The following is a 27,912-nucleotide window of genomic DNA, read 5'->3' on the forward strand; positions in this document are numbered from 1 at the left end:
GAAGCGGCGGTGAGGAGTTTACGTCAGCCGCGGGAAGTCCCCCCCCGCTGGGCTGTTCGCCTCTCGGGCAGACCTGCCCTCAGCTGTAGCAGCGCTCCGCCTCCTGGCTCCTGCAGCCGGGACGGGCAACGCCGGGTGACCGGAACGCGAGAATTAAGCGGGTGGGAAGGTGTGAGCCGCAAACCCAGAGGAGGGCGGGAAGGAGGAAGAGGAGGCCCCGGGGGTGGTCAGGGGGACTGGGGATCCCGCCGGCAGAGGTCCCTTGGCCGCCTGACTGACTAACGGGCTGATTGACTGCAGCGGCCTCGGATCCGGACGCTCGGAGCGGGGCGGCGCGGTGAGCTGAGCCATGGCCTCAGGTGAGTGTTCTCGGCGCGGGCTACCGAGGGCCGGGCGCGAGCCTGGCCCCGACGGCGGGGGCGGAGGAGGAGAGCGTCCGAGGGTCTTGCCGCTCAGGGTTTCGGGCGCTCAATTTTGGTTGTGACTCATTCTGGCTTTAAAATCGCCTCTGGCAAACTGTCAACCTTTTTAAAAAGTAAGCTGGTTCAGGGTTTGCATGCGAAATCAAAGTCACGCTCTGTAATTTGATGCCATTATAATAGCCGAAGTCTTAGAGTTTCCCAAAGACTTGGTTTTTGGATTAGGGAAGTAATAAGAATCTAAATAAAGGAGGACGAAGGTTTCCCGTATTTAAAAATTGATTTAAATTGAAATGGTGGTTTTACGTTTTAGAACAGGAACGAGGAACCTTCCGACCTCAGGAGAGGTCTATCTTTTTTAGTTTAATTTCATCAGTTGCCAAGAGATGATCGCTGTCGTGCTGACAGTTGGACAAAATGCGGTGCGGCTTTAAAAATCACCAGTGGTATTTTAACAGGTCTTACGTGGAAATGTTGCTTCAACAAAGTGAATCATTTTTACTGTAAAGTGCGTACTTTCTAATTTATGGAACAGAAGTCGAGTTTTGTTTTGTTTTCCTTTGTTGGAAAGAAGGGGAAAAGAGGATTTTTAGAATCCCCGTGCTTTAAAATATGAGTAAGAATGAAAACAACTTTCTATCACTTATGTGAATACTTACTTTTAGTCAATAAATGCGTGGATCTCTTGCTTTGGGGGAAACCAGTTTACCAAGAAACTGCTTAAAGGGTGAGGGAGGGAGCCTCACATCCAGCCATGGTTTAGGTCTGCCTGTAATCTAAGGGAAGTAAATCAGGTAGACTGCATTCGAGTGGGACCTTTACAGAAGTCTGGCAAGGTTTATGGGGGCACTTTCCCGGCAGAGGGAGCAGCGTGAGCAGAGGCTGGGGGACCTAAAAGTGTGGATTAACCCTGTGCTAGGAGGCTACAGAGGGAGGCTTGTTTATGCTTGACCCGCATCCTCCCAACTCCCTGGTTCAGTGACCCTCAGTAGAAGGCTGATGACTAGCGGAGAAGAGGAAGTAGAAAGCATAAAGGACTTTTTTTTTTAAAGGGTTGAGCAGAACAAATCCATAGCTAGTGCTGTAGGCTGTGAAGGAAATTGGGGTGGTTCACATGACATTTGATTTCAGTTTGTCTGTGGTTTTCTTGTGAGAATACAAATGTAGTTTAACATACTTCAACTTTCTCTTTAGCCACCTAAGTGACCCTGAACTTTCAGATAATCTTGTAAATTCATAAATTCAAACCGTGTATAAATTAAAAGTGCAAAGTGATTTGAAACACTTGGATAATTTATTGATTATCAGAAAGATTTTGTATGAAAGTTAAAGAAGGACCAGCATTATAAGAAAAAAAAAATCAGCCTTCTGGTAATTTAACCAAACTTTGTTGATATATGGCATGAATGTAATACTCCTAATTCTTTCAAAAGAGAAAGAAAATAATTAGCCATTTATGTAGAGTATCCTAAGACCCACATCATTTAAAAATGTGATACAATTTAAACTTGTTTAATGACACTATATTTTGTCCTATTGTGAGGACTGATTTCCTAAATTGAAGGGGAAAAAATTTAAAGGAGGGGAAAGTTGTAGGGTAATTTTCTTTTCTTTTTTTTCCTGTTTTCTGGAGTTGCATTAAAATGGGACTGTTTAAAATATAACAAGTTATTTAAGTTGTAATTCAGTTGTCTGAAAACTGCTGAGGAAAAGTCTGGGTGTCCTTAATCACTCAGTAAAGACCTTAGACAGAAAGATTCACAAAATTATAAACTCCCATCCTGTTTTGAAACAGTAATTTAACCGAAAGAGTAACAACAACGACAAAAAAACTTTTGCTTAATTAGTTTATCATTGTCTAGTTTAGAGTCTGTTTGTAGTAAAGTTGTATAAAACCTCAAAAAGTATTTTTTATTGATTACCAAGCATTTAAGACCATTTCTTACCGGATGTAATATGTAAATAGGTGTCTGTAGTTGAATATATGATCTGTATAATGTGAAAGTAACAGATCATTATTTCATAAATAAAATTATATAAGTACCATGAATAACTGGGACTTTATGTATGATTCTAAATTTTGTTCAATTAAATTATGTTATTTAGGATTTCACAGCTCAAGTTCTATTAAGCTGTCTTTATTGCTTTTTTTTTTTTTTTTTTTTTTTTTTGCGGTATGCGGGCCTCTCACTGTTGTGGCCTCTCCCGTTGCGGAGCACAGGCTCCGGACGCGCAGGCTCAGCGGCCATGGCTCACGGGCCCAGCCGCTCCGCGGCATGTGGGATCCTCCCGGACCGGGGCACGAACCCGCGTCCTCTGCATCGGCAGGCGGACTCTCAACCACTGCGCCACCAGGGAAGCCCCTTTATTGCTTTTTTTAAAAAAAATTACACCTTGGTTCCAGTCTTTTGACACAATTAATGAGGACAGGCATTAAGAAAAATGTTCTCAGTCCTATCCAAGGTATGCATAGACAGTCATTACTCTTGTATATTTATGATTCTATCCTGTTTAATATAAATAAAATTAGCTCTTTTTTTGTCTGAATTTAAAGCTTCTCATTGTTCCAGTAGAAAGTGCAAATGTTTCTGTGTGCGCATAGCTCTGTTTACTAATAAATAGTACTGTATTTGGTAAAATATGTTTTAAAATTTAGGTAATTTATTTTTATTTACTGTTTTAAAAATTATTATTTTTTAAATTGGAGTATAATTGATTTACAGTATTGTTTAGTTTCACATGTACAGCATAGTGATTTGGGTTTTTTTTGCATATTCGGGTATATTCCATTATGGGTTATTACAAAATATTGGGTATAATTCCCTGTGCTATACAGTAAATCCTTGTTGCTTATCTATTTTATGTATAGCATATTCACAGTTTTCTTTAGTATAGTTCTGCTATGTCACATAATAGGAAGTACACGAAGAAATCGTGTACTACTTACCAACTTTGCACTACTTACCAACTTTGTAGTGTAAATTGCAAGAGAACTGTTTGTCTTGAGTAAAGGGGAAAAACTCAATGTAGTACGACACAATTTAATCTTTAATGAAAAACTGGAGCTGGAATTGATAGGTAAAGACAGTGATTTATTGTTTTTAGTAGAAGACTGAACACATAAACATGAAGGCTGCTTCAGAAGTGCAACACATGAAAATGTAGAGATAACAGTAGTATAAAAGAATTAAGATGATATATGATAGACATAGAGTGAAGGGAATGAGCAGGTGAAATGACTAGGGAGGAATCATGATGACTCATAATTGGGAACATCTGGGGTGTGTGTAGTATCTTTCTCAAATATAATTTGAGGGACTCAGAATTTCCTTTTGTTCCATCTTTCTTTCATCTATGTTTTCTGCAAATGATTGTGTTTGTAGGCACATGACCCAAATAATTGCATGGGATATACTTACAGTAAAAAATTATTTGTTTAATTCATATTTAAATGGGCATCCTATAATTTTTATTTTTAAATCTGACGGTCTTAATCCAGACAGATGATTTGGCCTTGCCATCTGTTTTTAATTTAGTTTCTCTACTTTTTTCACCCTGGAAGTTAAAATTTTTTTTCAGGACTTATTCTTCCACCCCACACCCCAATGGCAATGGAATCTCTAGCAGTAAAATCTCTTTGCCAAAATTTTTTACATATTTTATTTACCTTGTGGTGCATACATCAGTCAAATACTCATCTGCAAATTCCCTTACTTGGATTCTTAAAGCCCAGATGAGAGAGTCAGCCTGATATATTAGAGTAAACCTGGATTTTAGTCCATGATGGACCTGGGTTGGTTTTTATTCCAGTTCTGCCACTCTATGATTTGAAAATGCGTGTAACTACTGCAGAGTCTTAATAGGAGCAAATGAGGTAATGCATGCCCATAAATGTTAGTTTTCTTCTGTACTGGAGCTGTTTTGGGACTCAGACCTCTAGGAAACAGGAGCTCCTAGAAACACTTGGCACTTAATACTGTTTAAGTATCGTGATGATTCTAGAATTTTACGAAACCTTAAGGTTTCATAAAAATAGACTAGACCAGATGCTAGATAGAAAATATATCTTTCAAGAATATGTAAGCATGCCCATTTACTTTTAAATAATTTGAAGTGGTTTTGTGTATATTTAAACTAGGGGAGTAGAAGTTGACAGTGATGTTCGGAGGCAGTCTCCTTTGTCCACTTAAATGATAGTAAGCATTCTGAAGAAGAAAGTAAATAAAAAATTGCTTAGTAAATAAACCACGTGTCCTTTTGCTAATTTGATTGATATAACTTATCCTTCCTTTGATTTCTTTTGCACCTTCTGTGTTAGTCTTTTTCTGTCTTTATGGGAATAGGCTTGAGTTTTCCTTGCCCTTTTGTTAATTGGATACAATTCTGTGTAGGAAGTGGTAACTCTAAATTTTTATCATAATTGGGAAGAAATGGAAAAACTCACCTGTGTCTTAAGGTAAAGAAGGTCATCGACATAATTCAGTTGGGTTTGAGGAAAGAAGAACAGGTCTTTTCTTTTTCTCCAAAGTGAGTAGAGGTGATATTTAGAAAAGAATATATTGGTAACTCCATTTGCTCCTTTGGGTCTCAGGCAATCTGTTATCCTGTACTTCAGTGAATGAGATTCAGTCTCTAGTCAGTTATTCAAAACTGTGGCGTTCACACATTGGCATGCTGTCTTGTAAGAAGTGTTACTGATGATAGTTAAAATATTAATTTTGTAAAAGATTTATTTTAAATATCAGTGCAGTTGAAGGCTATCTCTGTAATAGTGCTTTTTTCTCTTGCTTGCATTTGGGTAAGCTTTTTAGAGTGGGAGAGAGTTACAAGTAGTCAGAATTCCTCCACCTAGTCTGTCCATCACCCGGTTCATCCTTGTACATGAATTTTGGGGTTGCTTCTCCAGATATGTGCGTTGTTGTTTCCACTTCTTTGTGTTTTAGGGCAATGGTTCTTAATCAGGAGTGTGTTCAAATTGCTTGGGAAGTTTTTTTCAGAAACAAGTCTGGGCTTTAGATGGATTTCTGTCTCTATTCAGCAGATCTCAGGTGGGGTCAGGACACGTATGTTTTTTGAAAAAGCTACCTAGGTGATTCTGATATATAGCCCCAATATGAACTTTGTTCCAGGAATTTCATTGCATCTGAATACTCACTTGCCTGTGCCAAGATGCATTATCTTCTTAAACTAATTTGCATTTATTTTAGCTTATTTGCTATATCAGTTATTGTGACTTTATCCACAGCTGCTTTTATGCTGCTTGTTCTCTGAATTTGACCCCCCTGGGATCCCAGCTGTCATATTTGCTAATGTCATTCTTAATTTCTTTTTCTTATAACTTTATATAATTTTGAACTTTAGTTTTAGCAACTGTAAAATGGGATAATAATTCCTGTCCTGTTTTTATGAGACTAAAGTTAAAAGGATCAAATGAGAAATGTATATTAAAGTGCCTTAAAACAGTGTTTTAATTACTATAATTAACATTTTTTCACTGTGCAATTAATGCTGGTTCCCAGTGCTAGCTGTCTGACAGTTGATCATCCACTTTTATCTTTTATTTCAATGTACATTCTTTTTTTCTTTTTTTTCCAATGTACTTTCTTTTTTTAATCTTAAAAACTCAAATAGCACTCTTTCTTGCCTAAGTGCAAATAAAAACCTAAATATATCTTGCAAATACTTTGGCTATATTTCAAATGTTATTCTGGTCTGTATGAGCATTTTACAATACTGTTAAAAATTTAGGGGTCAATCCCAGCTGTGCATAATATTGGTTAAAGAAAAGTACAGTAATCAGCTTGTTTAGAACCAACTTTTGAAGACATTTCTGTGATTTTCAAAACTGTAGTGATTTGAGATAATCTTAGTTAAGAGTACTCATTTTCTCTACAGTTCCCTGATTTATGTTTTACCAACTTCCACTCCATAGATGATTGCATTTCACCACTTTTTATCTTCAGGAAGGATGGCACTTCAGAACGGGGTACTGAGGAAGGAAGTAACTGATACACTGTACTGATGCATGATATTATAAATGATTTATAGCTGGGAATTTTTTTAAAATTATAAATAGAGGTAAAGAAATTAGAATATGAATAGGTATGAGGAGTATGAAGGTGTAACGATTTTAGTACTTACAAAGCACTGTTTTTTTCCTTAGTAGTACAACCTAATAAGGAAAATGTGAATAATTATTAATATAGTCTTTCAATGTTTGCATAATGTAGACAAACAAAGATCTTTAGATTTTCAGTCATTCATTCCACAGATATTTACTGAATATCTGTGCAAGGCACTGATGAGTAGGACACAATTCCTGCCTTTAGGTAGCTTGAAGAAATAAAACAAGTTGTTTGAAGAAATAAAACAAGTAGCTTTTTTTCAAGAAGAAATAAAACAGTGAGTCTTCCCTAACTTACAGTTATTTGCAATAATTGCCATAAACAAAACGCTGTGATAGTTTAGAGGAGGGGAAGATTATTTCCAGCTGGGGGAATGGAGAATATTACAGTAAACTCTGGTTGTTAGACTTTTTACCAATAAAGAGCTTCTACAATAGAAAGAATAGAGTTCAAGGGTTTTTTTAAGTACTTGATGTTATATGATAACTAATATTTGTCATTTTTAGAATTTAAAAATCTTTAAAAAATGTTTTATTTAATCTTTCAGCAACTGCTTTTCTGTTTTCTTGTCTACAGACTTTTTTCTTAAACACACTTTCTAGTTTAAGGAAGTGTTGTATAACCAATGAAATATTTGAGTGCTCACTTTAAGCCTAGCACTTTTATTCACACTCCTCCCTCAAAAGTTAGCCACTTACCATTAGTGATGTCATTCTATATCAACTTCCCACTAAGACACCTTTAAATAAGCAGTGGGCAGGGATTTATTTGACCTTTAGTTCAACCACAAAGATGATTTAAGATATTACTTAAAAAATACTGTTGAGTATTTTGAACTTTGTTTTCAGAGGAAAATGTACTTTCTTTTAAATACTCCTACAAGGATATATAAGGTTGTGAAATTTTTTGTCTTTTTTTATTAGAGTATAGTTCACTTACAATGTTGTGTTAGTTTCTCTTGTACAGCAAAGTGAATCATATATATATATATATATATACACACACACACACATATATACAAATATATATCCACTCTTTTTTAGATTCTTTTCTCATATAAGTCATTACAGAGTATTGAGTAGAGTTCCCTGTGCTATACAGTAGGTTCTATTTTTGTGGCTGCGCTGGGTCTTTGTTGCTGCGCACGGGCTTTCTCTAGTTGCGGCAAGCAGGGGCTACTCTTCTTGCAGTGCACGGGCTTCTCATTGCAGTGGCTTCTCTTGTTGCAGAGCATGGGCTCTAGGCATGAGGGCTTCAGTAGTTGCAGCACGCGGGCTCAGTAGTTGCGACACATGGGCCCCAGAGGGCGCGGGCTTCAGTAGTTGTGGCGCGTGGGCTCAGTAGTTGCGGCGCACAGGCTCTAGAGCACAGGCTCAGTAGTTGCCCCACAGCATGTGGGATCTTCCCAGACCAGGGATCAAACCTGTGTCCCCTGCATTGGCAGGCGGATTCTTAACCACTGGACCACCAGAGAAGTCCTATAGAGTAGGTTCTTATTTGTTATCTATTTCATATATAGTAGTGTGTATATGTCAATCCCAATCTCCCAGTTTATTCTTCCCAAGGGGCAAAATTGAAATACTCATCTGCATGCGTTACATTTTTCAGTAAAATTGAAATAAGTATTATTAACTTGATTAGGTTAAAGTCAGTTTTCCCTGGCTCTTTGCCTTTTGAATAAACAAATAGGTAGTAAATTCAAGCACAAGGAGTCTAAACCAAACAGAATAAAATTAAAGATACCAGTAATACTTTACTTAGTAACACAAAGTAGAAAATATGGAGCCATCAATGATTCTTTACTTTCTCTTAACTCTAATGTTCGTTCAGTCACCAAGTACTGTCAATTTTATCTTTTAAATAATCCTTCATTCCTATTATCACTACCAAATTTCAGAAATACTCTCATCATTGCCCACATTACTGTAACAGCCTCTAAATTGATCACCTTGCTTTCTCTTTTCCTTTTAATCTGTTCACTGCCACCAGAATTCTTACTCTAAAATGTCAATCAGATCATGTGATTCCCCTGCATAGAACCTTACATTGATTCTCTGTCGCTCATAGAATGAAATCCAAATCTCCAAATGTACTCTGGCATTGGTTCTCTTTCTAAGGGTGGAAGTGTACTTCATTTCCATTGGGGCTGTATTGTGATTCTTTGGCTCTTTTTTTCTGTGCCTCCACCTTTGGACACACTCTTCCCTTTCTCTAGAATGCCTGCATTTCTCCCTTCCCCCTCCCCACCATTTTGCTTCAGTACCTCTTTTTATTCCTTTGACATAGGCTTTCCTGACTCTTTTGCTCTTATTACAATTTTATGCAGAATTTTGTTAGCATAAACAAAATTTTGTTCCTTCCTCTATAGTCTAATAATTTGTGTTGTTTGCCTCACTATTCTGTAAGATCCTTGAAAGAAGCAGTTGTGTATATACTGTCATGGTATCACTATAAATCATTGTTTTCAAGAAAGCATTCAAAATAATAATAGACCATTTACCGAATATTTGTTATATGTCTGATACTTGGTAAGAACCTAACACATGTTATCTTTAATACTCACAACAACCCTATGTGGTAGGTGCTATTGTTATTATCTCCATTTTATAGAGTAGGAAACTTAAGAGATATGATTTTCCAGGGTCTTCAATGTTAAGATGTGGCTGAGTAGTACTCAAAAGGCCTCTTCCCCATACTGCACTGATAATACCCACTGTGTTACCCTTTCTGAAGATTTGCTTGTATCATAACAGAGGATAAGCCTTTAGTCAAATAAATGGATATCTTAATTGTGGGAATTTAGAAATCACTAAACTGATTGAGGGAGGGTTTTTTGGGGGGTTTTGGTTTTTGATTTAGGGTTTTTTTTTTAGTGGAAGGCATATTTATACCCCTGAAATAAAGATACATTGCTAAGTACCCTACTTGTAAGCACACTTGAGTGTCTTTAATTAAACTGTCATTTCCATGATTTGGATCATTTCCATGATTTGGATAATAAGAGGGGGCAAAAGTGCATATGTTTTAGACAGCTTTATTGACATATAACTAATGTACAATAAATTACACATGTTTAAAGTATGCAATTTTATAACTTTTGACGTATTTATACAATTTTGAGATCATCACCACGATCAAGTAATTAACATGTCTGTCATTCCCCAAAGTTCCCCATCCACTCCACACCCCTATGCTTAGGCAACCAGTGATCTGCTTTCTATCATTATAGATTAGTTTACATATTCTAGAGTTTTATATAAATGGAATCATAACAGTATGTGCACTTTTGATCTGGCTTCTTTCACTCAGTATATTTATTTTGAGATTCATCCATGTTGTTCTGTGTATCTGTATTGATTCTAAAGGTATATATTTTGAATTACATTCGTTATAGAAAGTAAATAATTATTTTCTTTTCCTCTGTTGTGTCTTATACTTTAGGTGGGACTGACTGAAAATTCTTTTGAGTGTAAAGTCCCTTCTGGAACTTGTTTTGCTGTACTATGTATAAGTCCTTTAAGATTCCAATGGAGATATAAAAAACTTAACATTTCCTTCTGCAAGGATTTAAATACATTTTCATTTTCAATGAACAGTCTTTTAGTCCACTGTTAAGTCTAATGTAAAATCAAGCAAAGTCACTTTTGGAATATAATACTGTACTTCTGAAGACTATCTTCTTGACCCATTTGGGAGAATTTTGGGGGAAAACCCTTCTGCTTGGTCTCATGTAAGTGGGTATCTCTGAAGTGGTTATCACAGAACTTCACTCTGGCATTAGTTATAGATACTAAACGATAAAGTACTAACCAGTAAATATGATTTGAATGACTTGTGTTTACACTGTACGGGAGCTCAATTTGAATGAGAGAGAAGAGTGTCTTTGCCACCCAATCTTTGATAATTACATTTCAACCTTGTTATTTAATATTGAGAGGGAAAATTTTTTAGTCTACTGTTTTATAAAAAACAAAATGGTCAAAATCCATTATCATTCCTATTGTAATCTCACCCTCCCCGCTTTTAAAATTTTCAGGTGGTAATAAACCACGTATAGAGATAATTGAACAACCCAGGCAGAGGGGAATGCGTTTTAGATACAAATGTGAAGGGCGATCAGCAGGCAGCATTCCAGGAGAGCACAGCACAGACAACAACCGAACATACCCATCTATCCAGGTAATAGACCATTCTCCTGTGTGTGTCTGTCTCTTAGTTGCTTCATATTTTAGCTACAGCAACTATGTTAAAGACTCAGCTTCTTCACAGTGATCTCCACTAGCTTTTCTTCCTATTTTTCTTTTTAATTGATCTATACTGCATAGAATTCTAGGGACATTTCTTAAGTACAGCATGGATTCTTCATCCCTGTGGATAGTTATACATTGTGTGTTAATCTAAGTAGAGTGATTCCCAGTGCTTAGTATACATTGGCAGCTTTTGGATGATGATCCCTTTCATGGAACAAAAAGCTAATGAGGAAAAAGCATTCTCTCCTTGCAGAGGTGATCAGAATTGTTCTGTAGATTGAAAACATGCATTTGGGAATTCAATTAGAATTCTTCCTGCAGTCACTTGGTTAATCTAGGGTCTATGTAAAAAGAGAACATTTTTTGTCTTTTTTTCCCCCTTACCTTTATTGCCTATCCCTGATACTCTGGGTTGCCTTGACTGATTTGAAATATTGTCACTTTTTAAATATAGTTTTTTCATATTAGCATAAATTTTGAAAGCAGTTTGACTTTGGTAATATACTATAATTATAAACTATACCATATTTGTATTTTATATTTATATACATTTCCTTCAGTTTTTAATGATTTTTTTTATTCTTTAAATGCCAGTTTAAAAACCTTAATGGCAGAGTGGATTTTTGAAAAGTGTTATTCAATGTTTCATCAGCAGATCTGAATTCACTATTTTATAACTAGATTATTTACAGAGTTTACTCTATTGAACTTAAAGGAAATGCTAAGTTATATAACAAGCCAATGGCAAAATTACATATTGAATTACAAATTCCAATCTTCCATCACATTTTTTTGTTAGCAATATGGATTTGAGTTAGATCTAAGTCTTTTTATATAATGTTAAAATGGGAGAGGTGCTAATAAAAGGTAAATAAGAAAACAGTAATCTTCTATTCCTTTAAGAGTGAATTTTAGCTCTTCTCCATAATTCAGCTTGTTCTATACATTCTCTTTAATATTTCTAAGGTCTATATCCTTACCATTCCAATATGTTCTAAACAACTTTGCAGCTTGAGTTCTACATTAGTCTACCTTATGCTTTTTTCTTTTTCTTTTGGCTGCACCACACAGCTTGCAGGATCTTAGTTCCCCAGCCAGGGATCGAACCTGTGCCTCTGCAATGGAAGCACAGAATCCTAACCACTGGACCGCCAGGGAATTCCCAGCCTTACACATTTAAGTTGTTACCTTCTCTTTTATTCAGAAAAGCAATAAATACTTTCTGGTTACTGTTCAAATTAAGTTTAAATTCAAAATTATGAATTTTAATGCCCTTTTACCTGTGAAACCACCTATTCTTACTTAACTGCCTTGTCATTTGTGCTTGCAAATTTGCTAGCTTCCAACCTAAACATTAACTCATCCCCACATGCTTCCTTCCTCTCCCATGTTAACTCTTCTCTTCTTTCTCAGTGTTCTGTGTGAAACTTAATTTTGGCAAAACTCAACTTGATTTATTGCCTGTTATACAGTGAACACTTGCAGTATGCTTACTGATTAACAAATATTTTTGTAAAATGGAATGTAATGTATTAAGTAAAATGATCATATTTGTGTGGTATCATTCCCATTATGGCTTAAATATATACTTTTTTGTTTTTTGGCTGCATTGGGTCTTCATTGCTGTGTGTGGGCTTTCTCTAGTTGTGGCGAGTGAGGGCTACTCTTTGTTGCGGTGCATGGGCGTCTTATTGCCATGGCTTCTCTTGTGGAGCACAGGCTCTAGGTGCACCGGCTTCAGTAGTTGCAGCACGCGGGCTCAGTAGTTGTATCTTGCGGGCTCTAGAGCATAGCCTCAGTAGTTGTGGTGCACGGGCTTAGTTGCTCCGTGGCATGTGGGATCTTCCCAGACCAGGGCTCCAACCCGTGTCCCCTGCATTGGCAGGTGGATTCTTAGCCACTGTGCCACCAGGGAAGCCCTAAATATATACCTTGAAGGGATGTTTATGGTATGACAATGAATATAATGCATGGCATTCAGTGACTCAACATCTTAGAATTTCCTCATGCTCTGTGATAATATTTTGGTGTAATTTTACTTGTTTTCAAAGGAAAATAAGCAGAAATCAGATGATATGACCAATTGAATTAGGGCACAAAATAATATGCCAAGGAACTGAGAGGTAAAATTCTCCTCTACTGGTATTCTCTGTAAAGTTTCATCCAAACTGCAGTTGCCAGTCAATTGGACTTTATTTATCCAGTGCTAACTATATTATATAAATTGAACTCTCATTTTGTAGATCAGTTCTTAATGAGATATATTTATGGATCATATATTTAATTTCCCCCCTTTTCAGATTATGAACTACTATGGAAAAGGAAAAGTGAGAATTACATTAGTAACAAAGAATATCCCACATAAACCTCATCCTCATGATTTAGTAGGAAAAGACTGCAGAGATGGCTACTATGAAGCAGAATTTGGACAAGAACGCAGACCTTTGTTGTAAGTACACAGTCACAGACATTTTTAGGAATAGGATAAGCATAGAATGAATGCTCTTGATTCCTATCCATGTACATCTGTTATTTTTTAGCAGAATAAACTAATTCCTCACTGTACTTCTATTTACTATAGTATACATTTACATTTTCTTATCATTTGCATTGGAACTACCCTTTCATTCTTTATTAGTAGACACAGTCCATGCTGGTAGCAGGAATACTTCTTTATTGTAACTAAAAGTAAACAAACGTATTTTATGCTGCGATTTTCTTTCTTAGTTTGAACAACTTATGAAATATTTTCTTTCATAAATTTTTACTCTCTTTTCATTGATAGTTAACTTAAAAATTGCCAGATGTGAGAAAATCAACTGGAAAACTGGAATTATTATTTGAAAAGGGCAGTTATAAAATTAACATACAGCAATAGTTCTAAGATTTTAAAAAAAGTATGTAATACTTTGTGTTTGAGGCTGCTGGATGGATCCATTCATCCTATTGGTGAGAGTGTAAATAAATATAATCTTTCTGGTAGGCTTTTTAACAACTACATAGCAAAAGCCTGAAAAATATGAATGTCTCTTGAACTAGCAATTCTATTTCTAGGAATTTATCCTGAGGAAATAATTCCTAATTAAGCATGTTCAGAAATTTAGCTATAACGATGTTCATTGAAGCTTTGTTTGTGATGGCAAAAAGTTAGAAGCAATCCAGATAATAAACAAAGGGGGATTAGTTAAATAAACTGGTATATCCATGCAGTGTACTCCTATGTAGCCTTAAAAATAACCTTGCAAATATGTCTTTGTATAGAATGATATTCCCAATATTTAGATAAATAAAATAGGGCTTTAAAACAATGTGTGATAAATAATTTTAAAAATTTTCATTTTATATTGGAGCATCGTTGATTAACAATGTTGTTTTAGTTTCAGGTGTACGTGATAAATAATTTTTTCAAAAGTAAATGTGTACATATACATAGTAGTATAAACACTAAGGTATTGATAGTAGTTGTCTCTGGGTGGGAAGAATTGTGGGGTTTTATGTTCTTTTAACTGGTGTTTATTTTATAATTCATTTTTTGTAACGAACATGTGTTGCCTTTGAGGAAAAGTGAAACCAATTGCAACAGGAAAAGATTAGTAGCCTCCTTAAATACTAGCAGTAACCATTTAGAAAGTATACTTTAAAAATATTCCTCTTTCAGTAACAACACAAAACATAAACTATCTAGTTATACAAACTTGGCAAGAAGTATTTCCTGTTTATATTATTTGACCTCCCAATAGCATTTACATTGTAGATTACTCCTTTATTGGAACATTATTATTCCTTGATTTCTGATTTAGTGAGAACAAACCTTCCTGTTTTACTTCTTACTTCTCTGGCTGTTCTTTCTCAATCCTAGTTACAGGCAGTTAAATTTTTGGACTACCTAAATTATGTCCAGTGATGCCCAATAATGCCTGTTAGGGCTGTCCTACCCTTCCCCTCAATCCAAGATCCTGTTAAGGATCATACATTATTTTTAGGTGTCATGCTTATTTAGTCTCCTTTGATTTAGAACAGTTTCTTGGCCTTTGTTGGTCTTTCATGACATTAACATTTTTGAAGAGTTTAGGTTGTTTTGAAGAATGTTGTTCAATGTGGATTAGTCTGAATGGTTGCTCATGATTATGTCCATGTTACCATGAATAATAATTTCATGTTAACATGAAATATTTTGGATGAGAAATCTACAGAGGTGATGCTGTATTGTTCTCAAAATAATGTTTTAGGAGACGCCATATTAGTCTATATTAGTACTACTATATTTTCCCATTGGTGATATTAATTGGCATTCTGTTGTAAAGAACTTTTCCATCTTCCCCTACCTCAGTTGAAAAAATAACACTATAGACTCATGGATTCTTTTATTCAGTGTATTATAATTGAATGCTAGTCCATTACTAGCATTATTATTTTGATTTTCAAATTGACCCAAACTTGACCAAGGCAAGCCCCTTCAAACTGTTTCCTGTGTCCTTTTGACATGTCCCCATCTTTCTTCGAGCACTTCTTTACTTTCTGACACAGCGAAGTGTTCAAGACTTACTCGTACTTTTCTTGCCCAAGCCTTGAAATCTTCAGTTGTTTCTAAGGATCCCTGGTTTCTTTCAGTAGGGAATGGTAATAAGGGTGATTGCCTTTTTGACATATTCTCTTAAATAGCTCAAAAGCACCTCAAATAGAATATGCCCCAAACCTTGATCTTACCCTGATCATATATACCTCTTTCCTCTCAGAATTGGTCTTCCAGTGTACCTTGTTTTACTAGTTGCTGTAAAAGCCCCAAACATAGGTGTCATCCTTGACACCTCCTCACAGAGGTGCACATGTTGAATTCACTAACAGGTACTTCCTAAATAGGTCTTGAATCTATCCACTTCTCTCCATGACTCCATCACCAACATACTAATTGATCAACTCTCTCCTATCATAGGTTCCCGTGATATAATGTGTATCTCCTTTATAAAACTTGTCATGATTTCAGTTTAGCATCTTGGTGTGTGATTACTTCATGTCTGTTTCACTAGAAAAAAAGTTTCAGCAAACTTTTTCTGTAAAGGACCAGATAGTAAATATTTTAGGCTTTGCAGGCCCTGTGGTCTCTGCTGTACCTGCTCAATTCTGCTGTTGTGGCATGAAAGTACCTGTAGATAATATGCCAACAAATAAGTTTGTTCGAGTAAAACTTTATTTACAAGAACAGGTAGGTGGTGGGCCAGATTTAGTCCATGTGCTATAGTTTGCCAACCCCTGCTCTAGACTGTAAGCCCCATGAGAGGAGGGATTGTATACTCCCATTACTTACCAGAGTTTTTGGTACATAGTAGGAACCCCAGAACTTGTTGAATGACTATGAATGAATGAGTAATTGATTCAGATAATCTCTGTGATCCTCGGTTTCCTCATGTCAGAATTTCAGTGTGTGAATAGGAGTCAAATATGATTATTCAGAAGTAGTGTATAAATATTATAAAAACAAAGAGTTCTTTAAAATCTTTTGTCAAAGAAAAAGTGAGAACCAACCTAAGAATCTTTCAAAGAAGTGGAATACTTTTGAGGAAGACAATCATGATTTCAGGGTTTCAAGAAAGGATTACAAGTTCAAGATGGACTTTTTAATTATTGGAGGCAGAAGAAGGAAATGTTAAAGATATTTTAGGTGCTAACAAAATCACAGGTGTGGTGAATGTGAAGAGCATGAACAATAAGACAACAGCGCATGGAGGGGGCAAACAGGGCAAGCGACCTCCTGGTGCAAAGGGCCATGTCAAGTTTGAACAAATAGTAATGTTAGTATAACCAAGTTTTGCTTCCTTATTCACACCCACCCAACTTTAATGATGTCATGGTTTTTCCATGTGGGAACAAGTATGACTGGTGGTGGTAGGGGAGTTCCCCCCACCATCATCTGTACTACACATATGCAAATTAGTAATATTTGTAGCAGTTGAGAAATTTTCCATAAATGACATTTTGAAACTTTTGTTAAATATTATTGTTGGTATTAAATATCTTTCTAATGAAAAAAATATGTAGTTTGATGCTTTCTTATGATGAATGATTATTATAACTTCATATGATAAGGCACAAAACATATTCCACTGCTGCTGGCGGTGAAGTCATTTGAAGTCAAAAACCAGATGTCCATGGAGTGGAGAGGTTGAGGTGTAAGAGGATTAGCAGGCACTGTAGCAAACTGCAGAGCCCTGTATAAATGGGGCTGCAGGTGCTCAGCTCCAGCCAGGTGTTTCTGTGCCAATCTGCTGTTGCCAGACCTTTAAAATGTTCAAGAGAAGCCAGAAATCCAGAATGTTTATATGCAGTTACCTGGTTTTTAAATGTTGGTAGTCTACGCACATTTTTAAAAAATGTAGTCAACACTTTTATGAGCTCAGCAAAACTATATCTGTAGGTGTCAGCCTGTGGGCATCTTTTTACAACTTTTGCTTTACATTATCAAATGTACAGATTTTATTGATTTGATTATGAATTCGTTTGGGAGGTGAATTTTAGCTTTTTGGTGTTGCTTTCCTCTTAATCTTTGTCCACTTTGGTATATTTGATGCAGGAATATTAGTAAGATCTAACCATAAAATACTGTATGTAAAAGTGATGAAGTATACACTGCTTTTCTTTTAACAGTTCTCTTAGAAATATAGCCCCATTTTTTTATCCTCACATCTTTATCATAGCAATTGGAAATGTACTTCATGCTTTTAATATCTCCATCTGACATTATGATGACCTTTCAGTGCTGGTTATATGCTTGATTTTTGCAGTATCCTTTAATAAAACCTCATTTATGTGTCCTTGTATTCAGCTATAAGGAAATTTGAAAGTTCTGTGTTTTCCTTCTAGTTTTCAAAATTTGGGTATTCGATGTGTAAAAAAAAAAGAAGTAAAAGAAGCTATTATTTCAAGAATAAGGGCAGGAATCAATCCCTTCAATGGTAAGTATGTTTGATTTAATTATTTCTATTATTTGGATATTGACTTATTGTGATAAATGATTTCTATTTGTATCTTCAACCTGTGCTTTAAAAGCTGTCTTAAGTTCTGTGTTAACTTATATACTTGTCTTACACCTGTAAATGAGGATTGAAGTATATTTAAAATGCTTCAGTGTTGAAAAAAAAAATCTTATTCACACAAGGCTTTCTACTATCAGTGAAGAGTGTCATTGTTTTCTATAAGAAAACCCTCTCAAAAATATTCTGATTCTTTTGGAATGTGGCCTTCCTTTTGCCACTCCAGCAGACAATATATACTCCCCCCTCTGAATATTGAATAGGCACTGTGGTTATAAGGTATTGGAGTGCGTTTAACTCAAGGGCATATTCAACAGTGAAACTTAAATTAATCCCAATGTGGAAGTAGTATAGAAATAGTAGAGGCTATACAAAATATTTTCATAGTATGTTTGTGTGTACGGCTAGATATTTACTGTTCAGTGGATTTTGTTGGGGATGGCACTGTCTGGTGTAGCACCTGGTAATGGTACCACAATTGCTACAGAATAGGTGAGGGCTATATTTCTTGAATAGAAAAATGACTACCAAGCTGACGTCCTACACTACAGTGGTCTCCATTGTAAAGTCATCTGCAGCCACTTAAATATGCATAATTCAGGTATTGAACAACTATAAAATTTTCAAAGAATAGATTTCTTTGTCATATTTAAGATATCCTTATATTGTTAGTTTGTGTTTTTTGTGGATGTTTAAAAATAATTTCAGGGATATGATGATAATTTAAAGAATATCCTCATAGACAAGTAGTGTTTTTATGAATTATAAGGTCTGCATCTCTTTTCTCTAGGTCTTTATTTTTCATACTATTTAGTATAACACAAAAAGCAAAAGTTCCCTTCTTTCTCTTCAGTATTACTCACTGTAAGAGACTACTGTTAAATTTGATGTAAATTTTTCTAGAATTTTCTTTATACATGTGTCATGTATATATATACACACACATGTATTTTTTATACAAATGGAGTCATGTTACACTTCCTAATCTACTACTTCGTACTTTTCACTCAGGAATATATCTTAAACATCTTTCCATATTAGTACTTATAAATCTAGTTCACTTTTTAACAGTATTCTGTGGTTTGGGTAGGCTTTAATTTGTTTATTAGTCATCTATTAATAAACATTTAAGTTATTTTCAATTTACTAAAAAAAGTCCATTGAATATAGACTTTGAACTCTTGTGTGATTTTTTTTAAAAAATATATTTATTTATTTTTGGCTGTGTTGGGTCTTCGTTGCTGCGCGTGGGCTTTCTCTAGTTGCAGTGAGCAGGGGCTACTCTTCGTTGTGGTGTGTGGGCTTCTCATTGTGGTGGCTTCTCTCGTTGTGGAGCATCGGCTCTAGGCGCACAGGCTTCAGTAGTAGTGGCATGCAGGCTCAGTAGTTGTGGTGCATGGTCTTAGTTACTTAGTTGCTCTGCAGCATGTGGGATCTTCCCAGACCAGGGCTCAAACCTGTGTCCCCTGCATTGGCAGGCGGATTCTTAACCACTGGGTCACCAGGGAAGTCCCACTTGTGTGATTTTTTTTTTTTCCTTAAATATTTTCTATGCCTTCATTTCCTTATTTATAAAGTGGAGCTAATAATAGTACCTACTTCATAGGTTGCTATAAGAATTAAATGAACTAAAATATGTAAAGCACTTATTATGTACTAGGAACTATTCTAAGTGCTGTATGAGTATATGTTATTAATATCATGCCTTGTTCTGGATTGGTAAAAACAAAAATCAGAAAACCCCCCAAACTTCCACAGATGGCCCATCTGCCTTTTGACTCCTGCATTTTCCTTTTTAATGCCCTTTCCACTGGAGTCAGGAGATCTGGATTTGAATTCCAGCATTGCCACTTGTACATGGTACGTGACTTAGGAAAGTTAAGTAACCAAAGCTTTGGTTTTCTCTTCTGTAAAGCAGAGATTAAATAAAATAGTGTACATAAAGTACTTAACATTTACTCCTTGACATACAAATAATACTTAATAAATGGTAGCTATTATTTATAATCTCCTTGTTTTATACTGCATTATCCCTGTTTCATACTATGCCTAGACTTGATGGCCACTTTAATTTAAAAGTTGGCCTTTTACTTTAGCAATAAATCAAAATTTTAAATGAGCATACTCTTGACCCAGAAATTTTCCACTTTTGAAAATTATCCTAAGGAAATAATACCTGGTGGAGCTAGAATTTGAAAACAGGTAGCCTGGCTCTCAGGCACATTGCTTTATCTCAACTATGCTTGTTGTATTAACTCCCCGCCCCCACCCATTAGAATAATATTAGAACAGTGCTTTAGCATATTATTGTGATTAAAAAGTTGCAATGGCTCCTTAAATAGTTTAAAAACGAAATGGCCCTAAATTGGAAATCTTCCACATGTAGCTCCAACATATCTTTCCTACCTTCTTGTCCACTGCTCCTCTTCATGAACCATTCTCTATTCCAGAAAAACTGTTTTGTTCATCTACCCTGACCATCTCTCAGTCGTCTCTGTTCTTCTCACTACCATTGTAGGAATGTAAGCTTACATCAGTTTTTAGCCTGGACTGTTATTGATAGCCTCTAAACTTGTGTTCCTGCCTCTATTCTAGATCACCCTCCAAGCAGTTTATACACTCTACATCCAAAAAGATTCTTCTGAAACCAATATGAATCAGTTTAGAACTCTGCTTATTATCCTTCAGTGACTCCACCTCATCTTCACCAGTGACTCTCAATTTGAATGTGCATAGGAATCCCTTAGTACTTGCTAAAAATGTAGAATCCAGGCCACATTTCCCCTAATTTGATAGGTCTGATGTGGGGCCTTGGGCTCTGCATTTTAAGAAGCCTCTAGATCCATGTTTCTTAACTGCAACTCACAGTAGGAAGTAGATTTTATTTGTCTACTCAATACATACACATGCACACATTCTTACTACATGCAGTATATTCTTACTACATGCAGTATACTCTAATCCATTCCTTTCCATTTGATTTTTTTTTTTAAAGCAAATGCATGTCCAACCCAGTAAATTAATTTTATGACCAATGGGTCCTAAACTCTTAGTACATGCAGTATGCTTTCTATTCTATTCAATTCCATTTCTTTTTCTTTTTTTTTTTTAAGGCAATGCTTAATGAAGCCACTGAATTAATTTTATGACCATTGGGTCTCAAACTACAATTTGAAAATCTCTGCCCTAGATGATTCTAATGCAAGTGATCCTGGACCACACTTTGAGAAACCCTGATATACTTACTAGATTCAGTTTCTCAAGCATGGCATTTAAAGCCCTTCATAATCTGATCCTTGTTTTCCATTCCAGCGTCATTTCTAGCTGTCATCCTCTGCCTCAACTTCCTGTCTGTCCTTCCCCTAGCACTGAGTGCACACATGCCATCTGAACTTTTGGCCATTCTGAATTACTTGTCATGTTAGAAGAGCCATATTTTTTCTTGCTACTGTTTTCTTTTTTTTTTTTTTTTTTTTTTTTGCAGTATGTGGGCCTCTCACTATTGTGGCCCCTCCCGTTGTGGAGCACAGGCTCCAGACGCACAGCCTCAGCGGCCATGGCTCACGGGCCGGCCCAGCCGCTCCGCGGCATGTGGGATCTTCCCGGACCGGGGCACGAACCCGCGTCCCCTGCATCGGCAGGCAGACTCTCAACTACTGCGCCACCAGGGAAGCCCCTACTGTGTTCTTATACGTGCAGTTCCTAGCATGAAATACCTTAATCTACATGGTGAATTCTTTCTGCTCATCCCTCAAGTTTAAGGGACACTTCTTTCAAGCTATCTGTGACCTTCTCAGAGCAAAGTATTCTGTTTTCCCAAAGTGCTGTACATATTCTAATATGGTTAATCCCCCTGAAAAAACTCAAAACCCTAAAAACTAATTAAAATAGTCTGAACTCAGCTATAGACCTCTCTTGGTTGTTTATTCTATGCTATTTTCAGGATATACTGGTAAATTCTACCACTTACGTAGGAATTTGTCAGAGCTGAACTGACACTTTTTTATAGATGTATCACTTAACACAGGAAAATTATACTGGTAAAGATAACAAGATACTAGCCGACTTTGTGTTATATCTTTATGATATATAGAAACAACGGAATTGGAAATGTTTAGCAGAATAGGGTCTACAAATTCTGGTCTATAGACTATCTCATTATGACAGTCTGTTCCCTAAAGATCAAATATGTGAAAATGCAAAGACTATTAAAAATTATTTTTACTTTGCATGTATCTAGGATGTTTTAAGGCGAGTCCTTATCTTTCTTGCCATTAGTTCTTTAAAACAGGAACTGTCTCTTGCAGATAGGGACATATAACAGTCAAGTAGTATTAAACTTGAGGCTTCATGTAAAATACCTGTTCAAATTATCTAATATGTGCTGAAGTCTAAATTGTGTGAGGAATTTATTTAAGGGCTCCATTATCAAATTTTAACAGTGTCCATTTAGCTGGCACCAAAAAAATGTCAGTTAGACTTCATAGGGGACTCTTACTGCAAAAGCAGGGAAAAAATTTTTAATTGTCACTTTCTAACTGTGTATTTAATGACATATAAGGAATTCTAATATTCAGTGATTAAAATCCATAAGATTTTTACAATAAAGTATTTGCAATTCTGTTTTATTAGTCACTTTAGTTTTTTTCCATGTACAGAGGACATTGAGTTGTTGTGAGAGCACAAAGGCTGTTTTGCAGTTGGGTTTGGGGGGATTATTTTATTTTGGTAGTCTGAAAGAGAATACAGTTTAAAAAGACAGGTAGTCTCTTAACAGATTCTTGTCTCTAAAAGTCTGGTTTAATACAAGAAAATAAGAGCCTTTCCTCACCACTTAAAACTTAAAGCCTAAACAGCAAGAAGAAGAAAAAACTCTTGTGTACTTCATTGCAGTCATTTTAGAAAGCCTTCTTTATTATGCTGTGCAGAACTTGGGGCACTTTTATGCCTTCAGCATACTCCCATTTATAACACTTTTCATGTTACATTATGTAATTTTAGTTTATGCATCTGTTTCTCATCCAGACACTAATCTCACTAAGGGCAGGCTGTCTTTTCATATCTCTGTCTAGCATTTGTTTTAGCACATAATAGAAGCCCAATAAATATGTTGAAAGAATGAGTAATTAATGATAGACTGCTATGACCATTTACCTTTTGCCTGGCACACAAGCGCTTAAATGTTAGCTTTTATTATAACTATACATTTTAAGTAACAGAAATTAAAAGAATTATAACTAAACTTTGTTTTTTTCCCTTAAATAAGACATAGCTCTTAAAATTGCTAATCTATATACTGTACATTTTTGCCCTGTTACTTTTTAAATTTTAGTAATATTTAGCAATAATTAAAATTTTAGAAAAGTCACATCTCTAGAGCTAGTAGGTGTTATAATTGATTTAAAAATTTTAATCCCTACTTTGAAAACAAATAAATCATGATCATATCTTTTTGATAAAAATGAAATTCTTATTGCATATACACTGCTCTTAGGACTAAGGAGTGACATTTATTGCTAAAGATAGATTAAGGAGAATAATTGTTACCTTGTATGTATCTTTTTGATCACATATAAAGGGAAATTTTAAACTAGTTTAAGAGAAATTTAAGAGAATTTGATTGGTCTCATGCTTTCTTTTGCTAGATTTTTCAACTATCATTTTTCACATTGCAGAATTTTTAAAATAAGACATTCTGTATCGTGCTATATATTTAAAAGCCTACTGCAGGCATTATCTAAGTGGAGGAAACATCCAAAGCATTCACTTTAAAGTTAGGAATGAGAAAAGGATGTGCACTCTTGCCACTCCTATTCCACATTGTACTGGAGATTGTAACCAGTGCACAGAGCTGATCAAAAATGAAGAAATAAAACTGTAATTATTGGAAGCTATTATTTACAGTGAAAACTCGAAAGGATGTACAGATTATTAATATAATGTTTAAAAGGGTGAATGCATGTACAATTAACATACAAAATTCAGTTACATTTCTATACATCAGCAGCAAATAATTAAAGAAAATATTGTCAGAAAATATAAAATACCTAGCAACAACTCTAAGAAATGATGATCAAGATTTCTTTAGAGAAAATTATAAAATTTTATTATGCGATAATAGAGAACACCTAAATAGATGGAGAGGTATATCATATTCTTTAATATCAATATTATAAACATTGCATTTTTTCCCAAATTGATATATGGGTTCAGTGAAATTCCAAACAACTCCCAACAAGATTTTTCACTAAAGTGATAAGATGATTCTGAACAGGAAAAGGAGGATAATTTATAGAGGAGGAATAGTGATGAAAAACTGGCCTTATCAGATATTAGGGTTTATTCTGAAGAAATACTTTTGAGATATTAGGGTTTATTATGAATAAGTACTAATTAAGTAATATTGGGTTAACAATAGACAAATTGACCAGTGGAGTAAAATTGAGAGCCCAGAAACAGACTTAAGAAAATATGAAACTTTAGTAAATGACAGTGGTGGCATGTCAGATCAAGAGAAAGGGAGGAAATATTTGATAAGCAAAGCTGGAAAAATGATTAAGTTGGATTCCCTACCTCTCGCCATATATAAAAATCAGCTTTCAAATGGATTAAAGACTTTAATGTAAATCAACACTTAGAAAACTCTTAGTATAAAATATTGGTAAATAGATTTTAGTCCTTGGCTTATATAGAAAGACAAGACACAAAGTGTTTTCTATAAAACAGTTGATAAATTTGATGATGTTTAAAATTTCAGTTTACTGTATTTTTCAGTTCTAGAATTTTGTTTGGTTCTTTTTCCAATAGCTTCAAGTACTCTACTAAACTCTCAATATTGTCTTTAACTCCTTTCATTTATTAAGTGTAGTTATTTTAAATCATGTATCTGAAAACTTCATTGTTTGGAACCTTTGTGGTCTGTTTCTATAGTCTGTTGTTTTTCTTTTCTTTAAAAAAAAATTATTTTGTCTCTTCTTATGCCTGCTTATTTAAAATAGAATACCAGTCATCCTATATGCAAAGTTGTTTAGGTCCAGGGTGTTTTCTCCCTTCAGAAGACCTTCTTGTGGTGGGTGGCTTGTCACACTAGCAGTCCCAGATCATCTAAAATTAGTGAATGATTTAGGTGAGGTCTGGTATCTCTGCATCCAGTTCACCCTTACTCCTAGGGTATAGCTCCTCCAGAGCCCCAACCAAAGCACTGGGCATTTATCAGTTTCTCCATCCTTAGCAGACCCTGAACTCCTTTATTTTTTGCCTGTAGTCTATTGAGAGTTCAATTCGATTTCTCATCCTCTTAGCTACCTCTTACAAAATTGGCAAGCTATATCTGGAAAAAAGAGTCCTCTTATTCTGAACTTACCTCTCTGGGTTTCTGTGATATTGTGATTTATAATAAATATATCTTCATTCCCATTCCTGGTTTATTATCAAGTCTATTTTTCTTTCATGTGCTATTTTAAAAGATTTTAAATAAACTTTTCTTGAGGTCTCATTTACATACAGTAGGATCCACCAGATATATGTAACACCACCACAATCAAGATAAGGAATATTTCTACTACCGCCACTATTAACTACAAAATTTCCTTGTCCACTTCCCGGTCAATTCCCTCTCCCATCTCTGGCTCCAGTCAGCTATTAATTTGCTTTCTGTTGCCATCAATTAATCTTTTCTAGAATTTTCATATAAATGGATCATGTGGTATATATTTTATATCTAGTTCCTTTTGTTCACATAATGTTTTCGAGATGCATACATTTTTGCGTATATATCCATAGTTCTTTTTTATTGTATAGCTGTCACAGTTTATCCATTCACATAGGTTTGTTTTTAAACTTGTCAGTTTATTTTTGTGTTTATTGATTACTCATCTTTGGAATTGGGAAACACTAATGTCTTCACCTCTAAATTTATAATGCTATAAAAAAATTATTTTGAAGAGGTAGATCTCTCATTGCATACCTAATTGTGCCAGGAGAGTATGCTGCTGTGGTACAGGTGTTTGTATCATAACATTTGACCTTTTAGTTGTACAAATATGTTTTTGTAGGCTCTTTGAAATGCTAGGCTTAAGATTGCTGACAATGGAATAATTTTTAATGTTGTGATAGCTACTGAGTGTAGTTTAAAAAAACAACAGTCAAAAGTACATATGGAGGTTCCTTAAAAAACTAAAAATAGAACTACCATATGACTCAGCAATCCCACTGCTGGGCATATACCCTGAGAAAACCATAATTCAAAACGAGTCATGTACCAAAATGTTAAGTATGGAAACACAAAAGGCCCCGAATAGCCAAAGCAATCTTGAGAACGAAAAACGGAGCTGGAGGAATCAGGCTCCCTGACTTCAGACTATACTACAAAGCTACAGTAATCAAGACAGTATGGTACTGGCACAAAAACAGAAATATAGATCAATGGAACAGGATAGAAAGCCCAGAGATAAACCCACACACATATGGTCACCTTATCTTTGATAAAGGAGGCAGGAATGTACAGTGGAGAAAGGACAGCCTCTTCAATAAGTGGTGCTGGGAAAACTGGACAGGTACATGTAAAAGTATGAGATTAGAACACTCCCTAACACCATACACAAAAATAAGCTCAAAATGGATTAAAGACCTAAATGTAAGGCCAGAAACTATCAAACTCTTAGAGGAAAACATAGGCAGAACACTGTATGACATAAATCACAGCAAGATCCTTTTTGACCCACTTCCTAGAGAAATGGAAATAAAAATAAACAAATGGGGCTTCCCTGGTGGCGCAGTGGTTGGGAGTCCGCCTGCCGATGCAGGGGACATGGGTTCGTGTCCCGGTCCGGGAAGATCCCACATGCCGCGGCAGCGGCTGGGCCCGTGAGCCATGGCCGCTGAGCCTGCGCGTCCGGAGCCTGTGCTCCACAACGGGAGAGGCCACAGCAGTGAGAGGCCTGCGTATCGCAAAAAAAAAAAAAAAAAAAAAAAAAAATAAACAAATGGGGGCTTCCCTGGCGGTGCAGTGGTTGAGAGTCCGCCTGCTGATGCAGGGGACGCGGGTTCATGCCCCGGTCCGGGAGGGTCCCATGTGCCGCGGAGTGGCTGGGTCCGTGGGCCATGGCCACTGGGCCTGAGCATCTGGAGCCTGTGCTCCGCAGCGGGAGGGGCCATGGCAGTGAGAGGCCCACATACCACAAAAAAATTTAAAAAAAATAGAAAAATGGGACCTAATGAAACTTCAAAGCTTTTGCACAGAAAGGAAATCATAAACAAGACCAAAAGACAACCCTCAGAATGGGAGAAAATATTTGCAAATGAAGCAACTGACAAAGGATTAATCTCCAAAATTTACAAGCAGCTCATGCAGCTCAATAACAAAAAAACAAACAACCCAATCCAAAAATGGGCAGAAGACCTAAATAGACATTTCTCCAAAGAAGATATACAGATTGCCAACAAACACATGAAAGAATGCTCAACATCATTAATCATTAGAGAAATGCAAATTAAAACTACAATGAGATATCATCTCACACCAGTCAGAATGGCCATCATCAAAAAATCTAGAAACAATAAATTCTGGAGAGGGTGTGGAGAAAAGGGAACACTCTTGCACTGCTGGTGGGAATGTGAATTGGTACAGCCAGTATGGAGAACCGTATGGAGGTTCCTTAAAAAACTACAAATAGAACTACCATATGACCCAGCAATCCCACTACTGGGCATATACCCTGAGAAAACCATAATTCAAAACTAGTCATGTACCAAAATGTTCATTGCAGCTCTATTTACAATAGCCAGGAGATGGAAGCAACCTAAGTGTCCATCATCAGATGAATGGATAAAGAAAATGTGGCACATATATACAATGGAATATTACTCAGCCATAAAAAGAAACGAAGTTGAGTTATTTGTAGTGAGGTGGATGGACCTAGAGTCTGTCATACAGAGTGAAGTAAGTCAGAAAGAGAAAGACAGATACCGTATGCTAACACATATATATGGAATCTAAGAAAAAAAAATGTCATGAAGAACCTAGGGATAAGATGGGAATAAAGACACAGACCTACTAGAGAATGGACTTGAGGATATGGGGAGGAGGAAG

General features: G+C 35.9%; 1 protein-coding gene across 1 annotated transcript in view; it reads left to right on the forward strand.

The window, feature by feature from the left end:
• Positions 1–22: 22 nt before the first annotated feature.
• Positions 23–27,912, forward strand: part of REL (REL proto-oncogene, NF-kB subunit) — a 38,278-nt gene continuing 10,388 nt past the window's right edge. The window contains exons 1-4 of the mRNA XM_032653333.1: positions 23–359; positions 10,581–10,723; positions 13,095–13,243; positions 17,653–17,744. Coding sequence (XP_032509224.1) covers positions 350–359; positions 10,581–10,723; positions 13,095–13,243; positions 17,653–17,744 — 394 coding nt within the window. The 5' untranslated portion in view covers positions 23–349. The remainder of the gene's footprint in view (positions 360–10,580; positions 10,724–13,094; positions 13,244–17,652; positions 17,745–27,912) is intronic.

Source organism: Phocoena sinus, chromosome 13 (assembly GCF_008692025.1).
Source record: "Phocoena sinus isolate mPhoSin1 chromosome 13, mPhoSin1.pri, whole genome shotgun sequence".
Lineage (NCBI taxonomy): Eukaryota > Metazoa > Chordata > Mammalia > Artiodactyla > Phocoenidae > Phocoena > Phocoena sinus.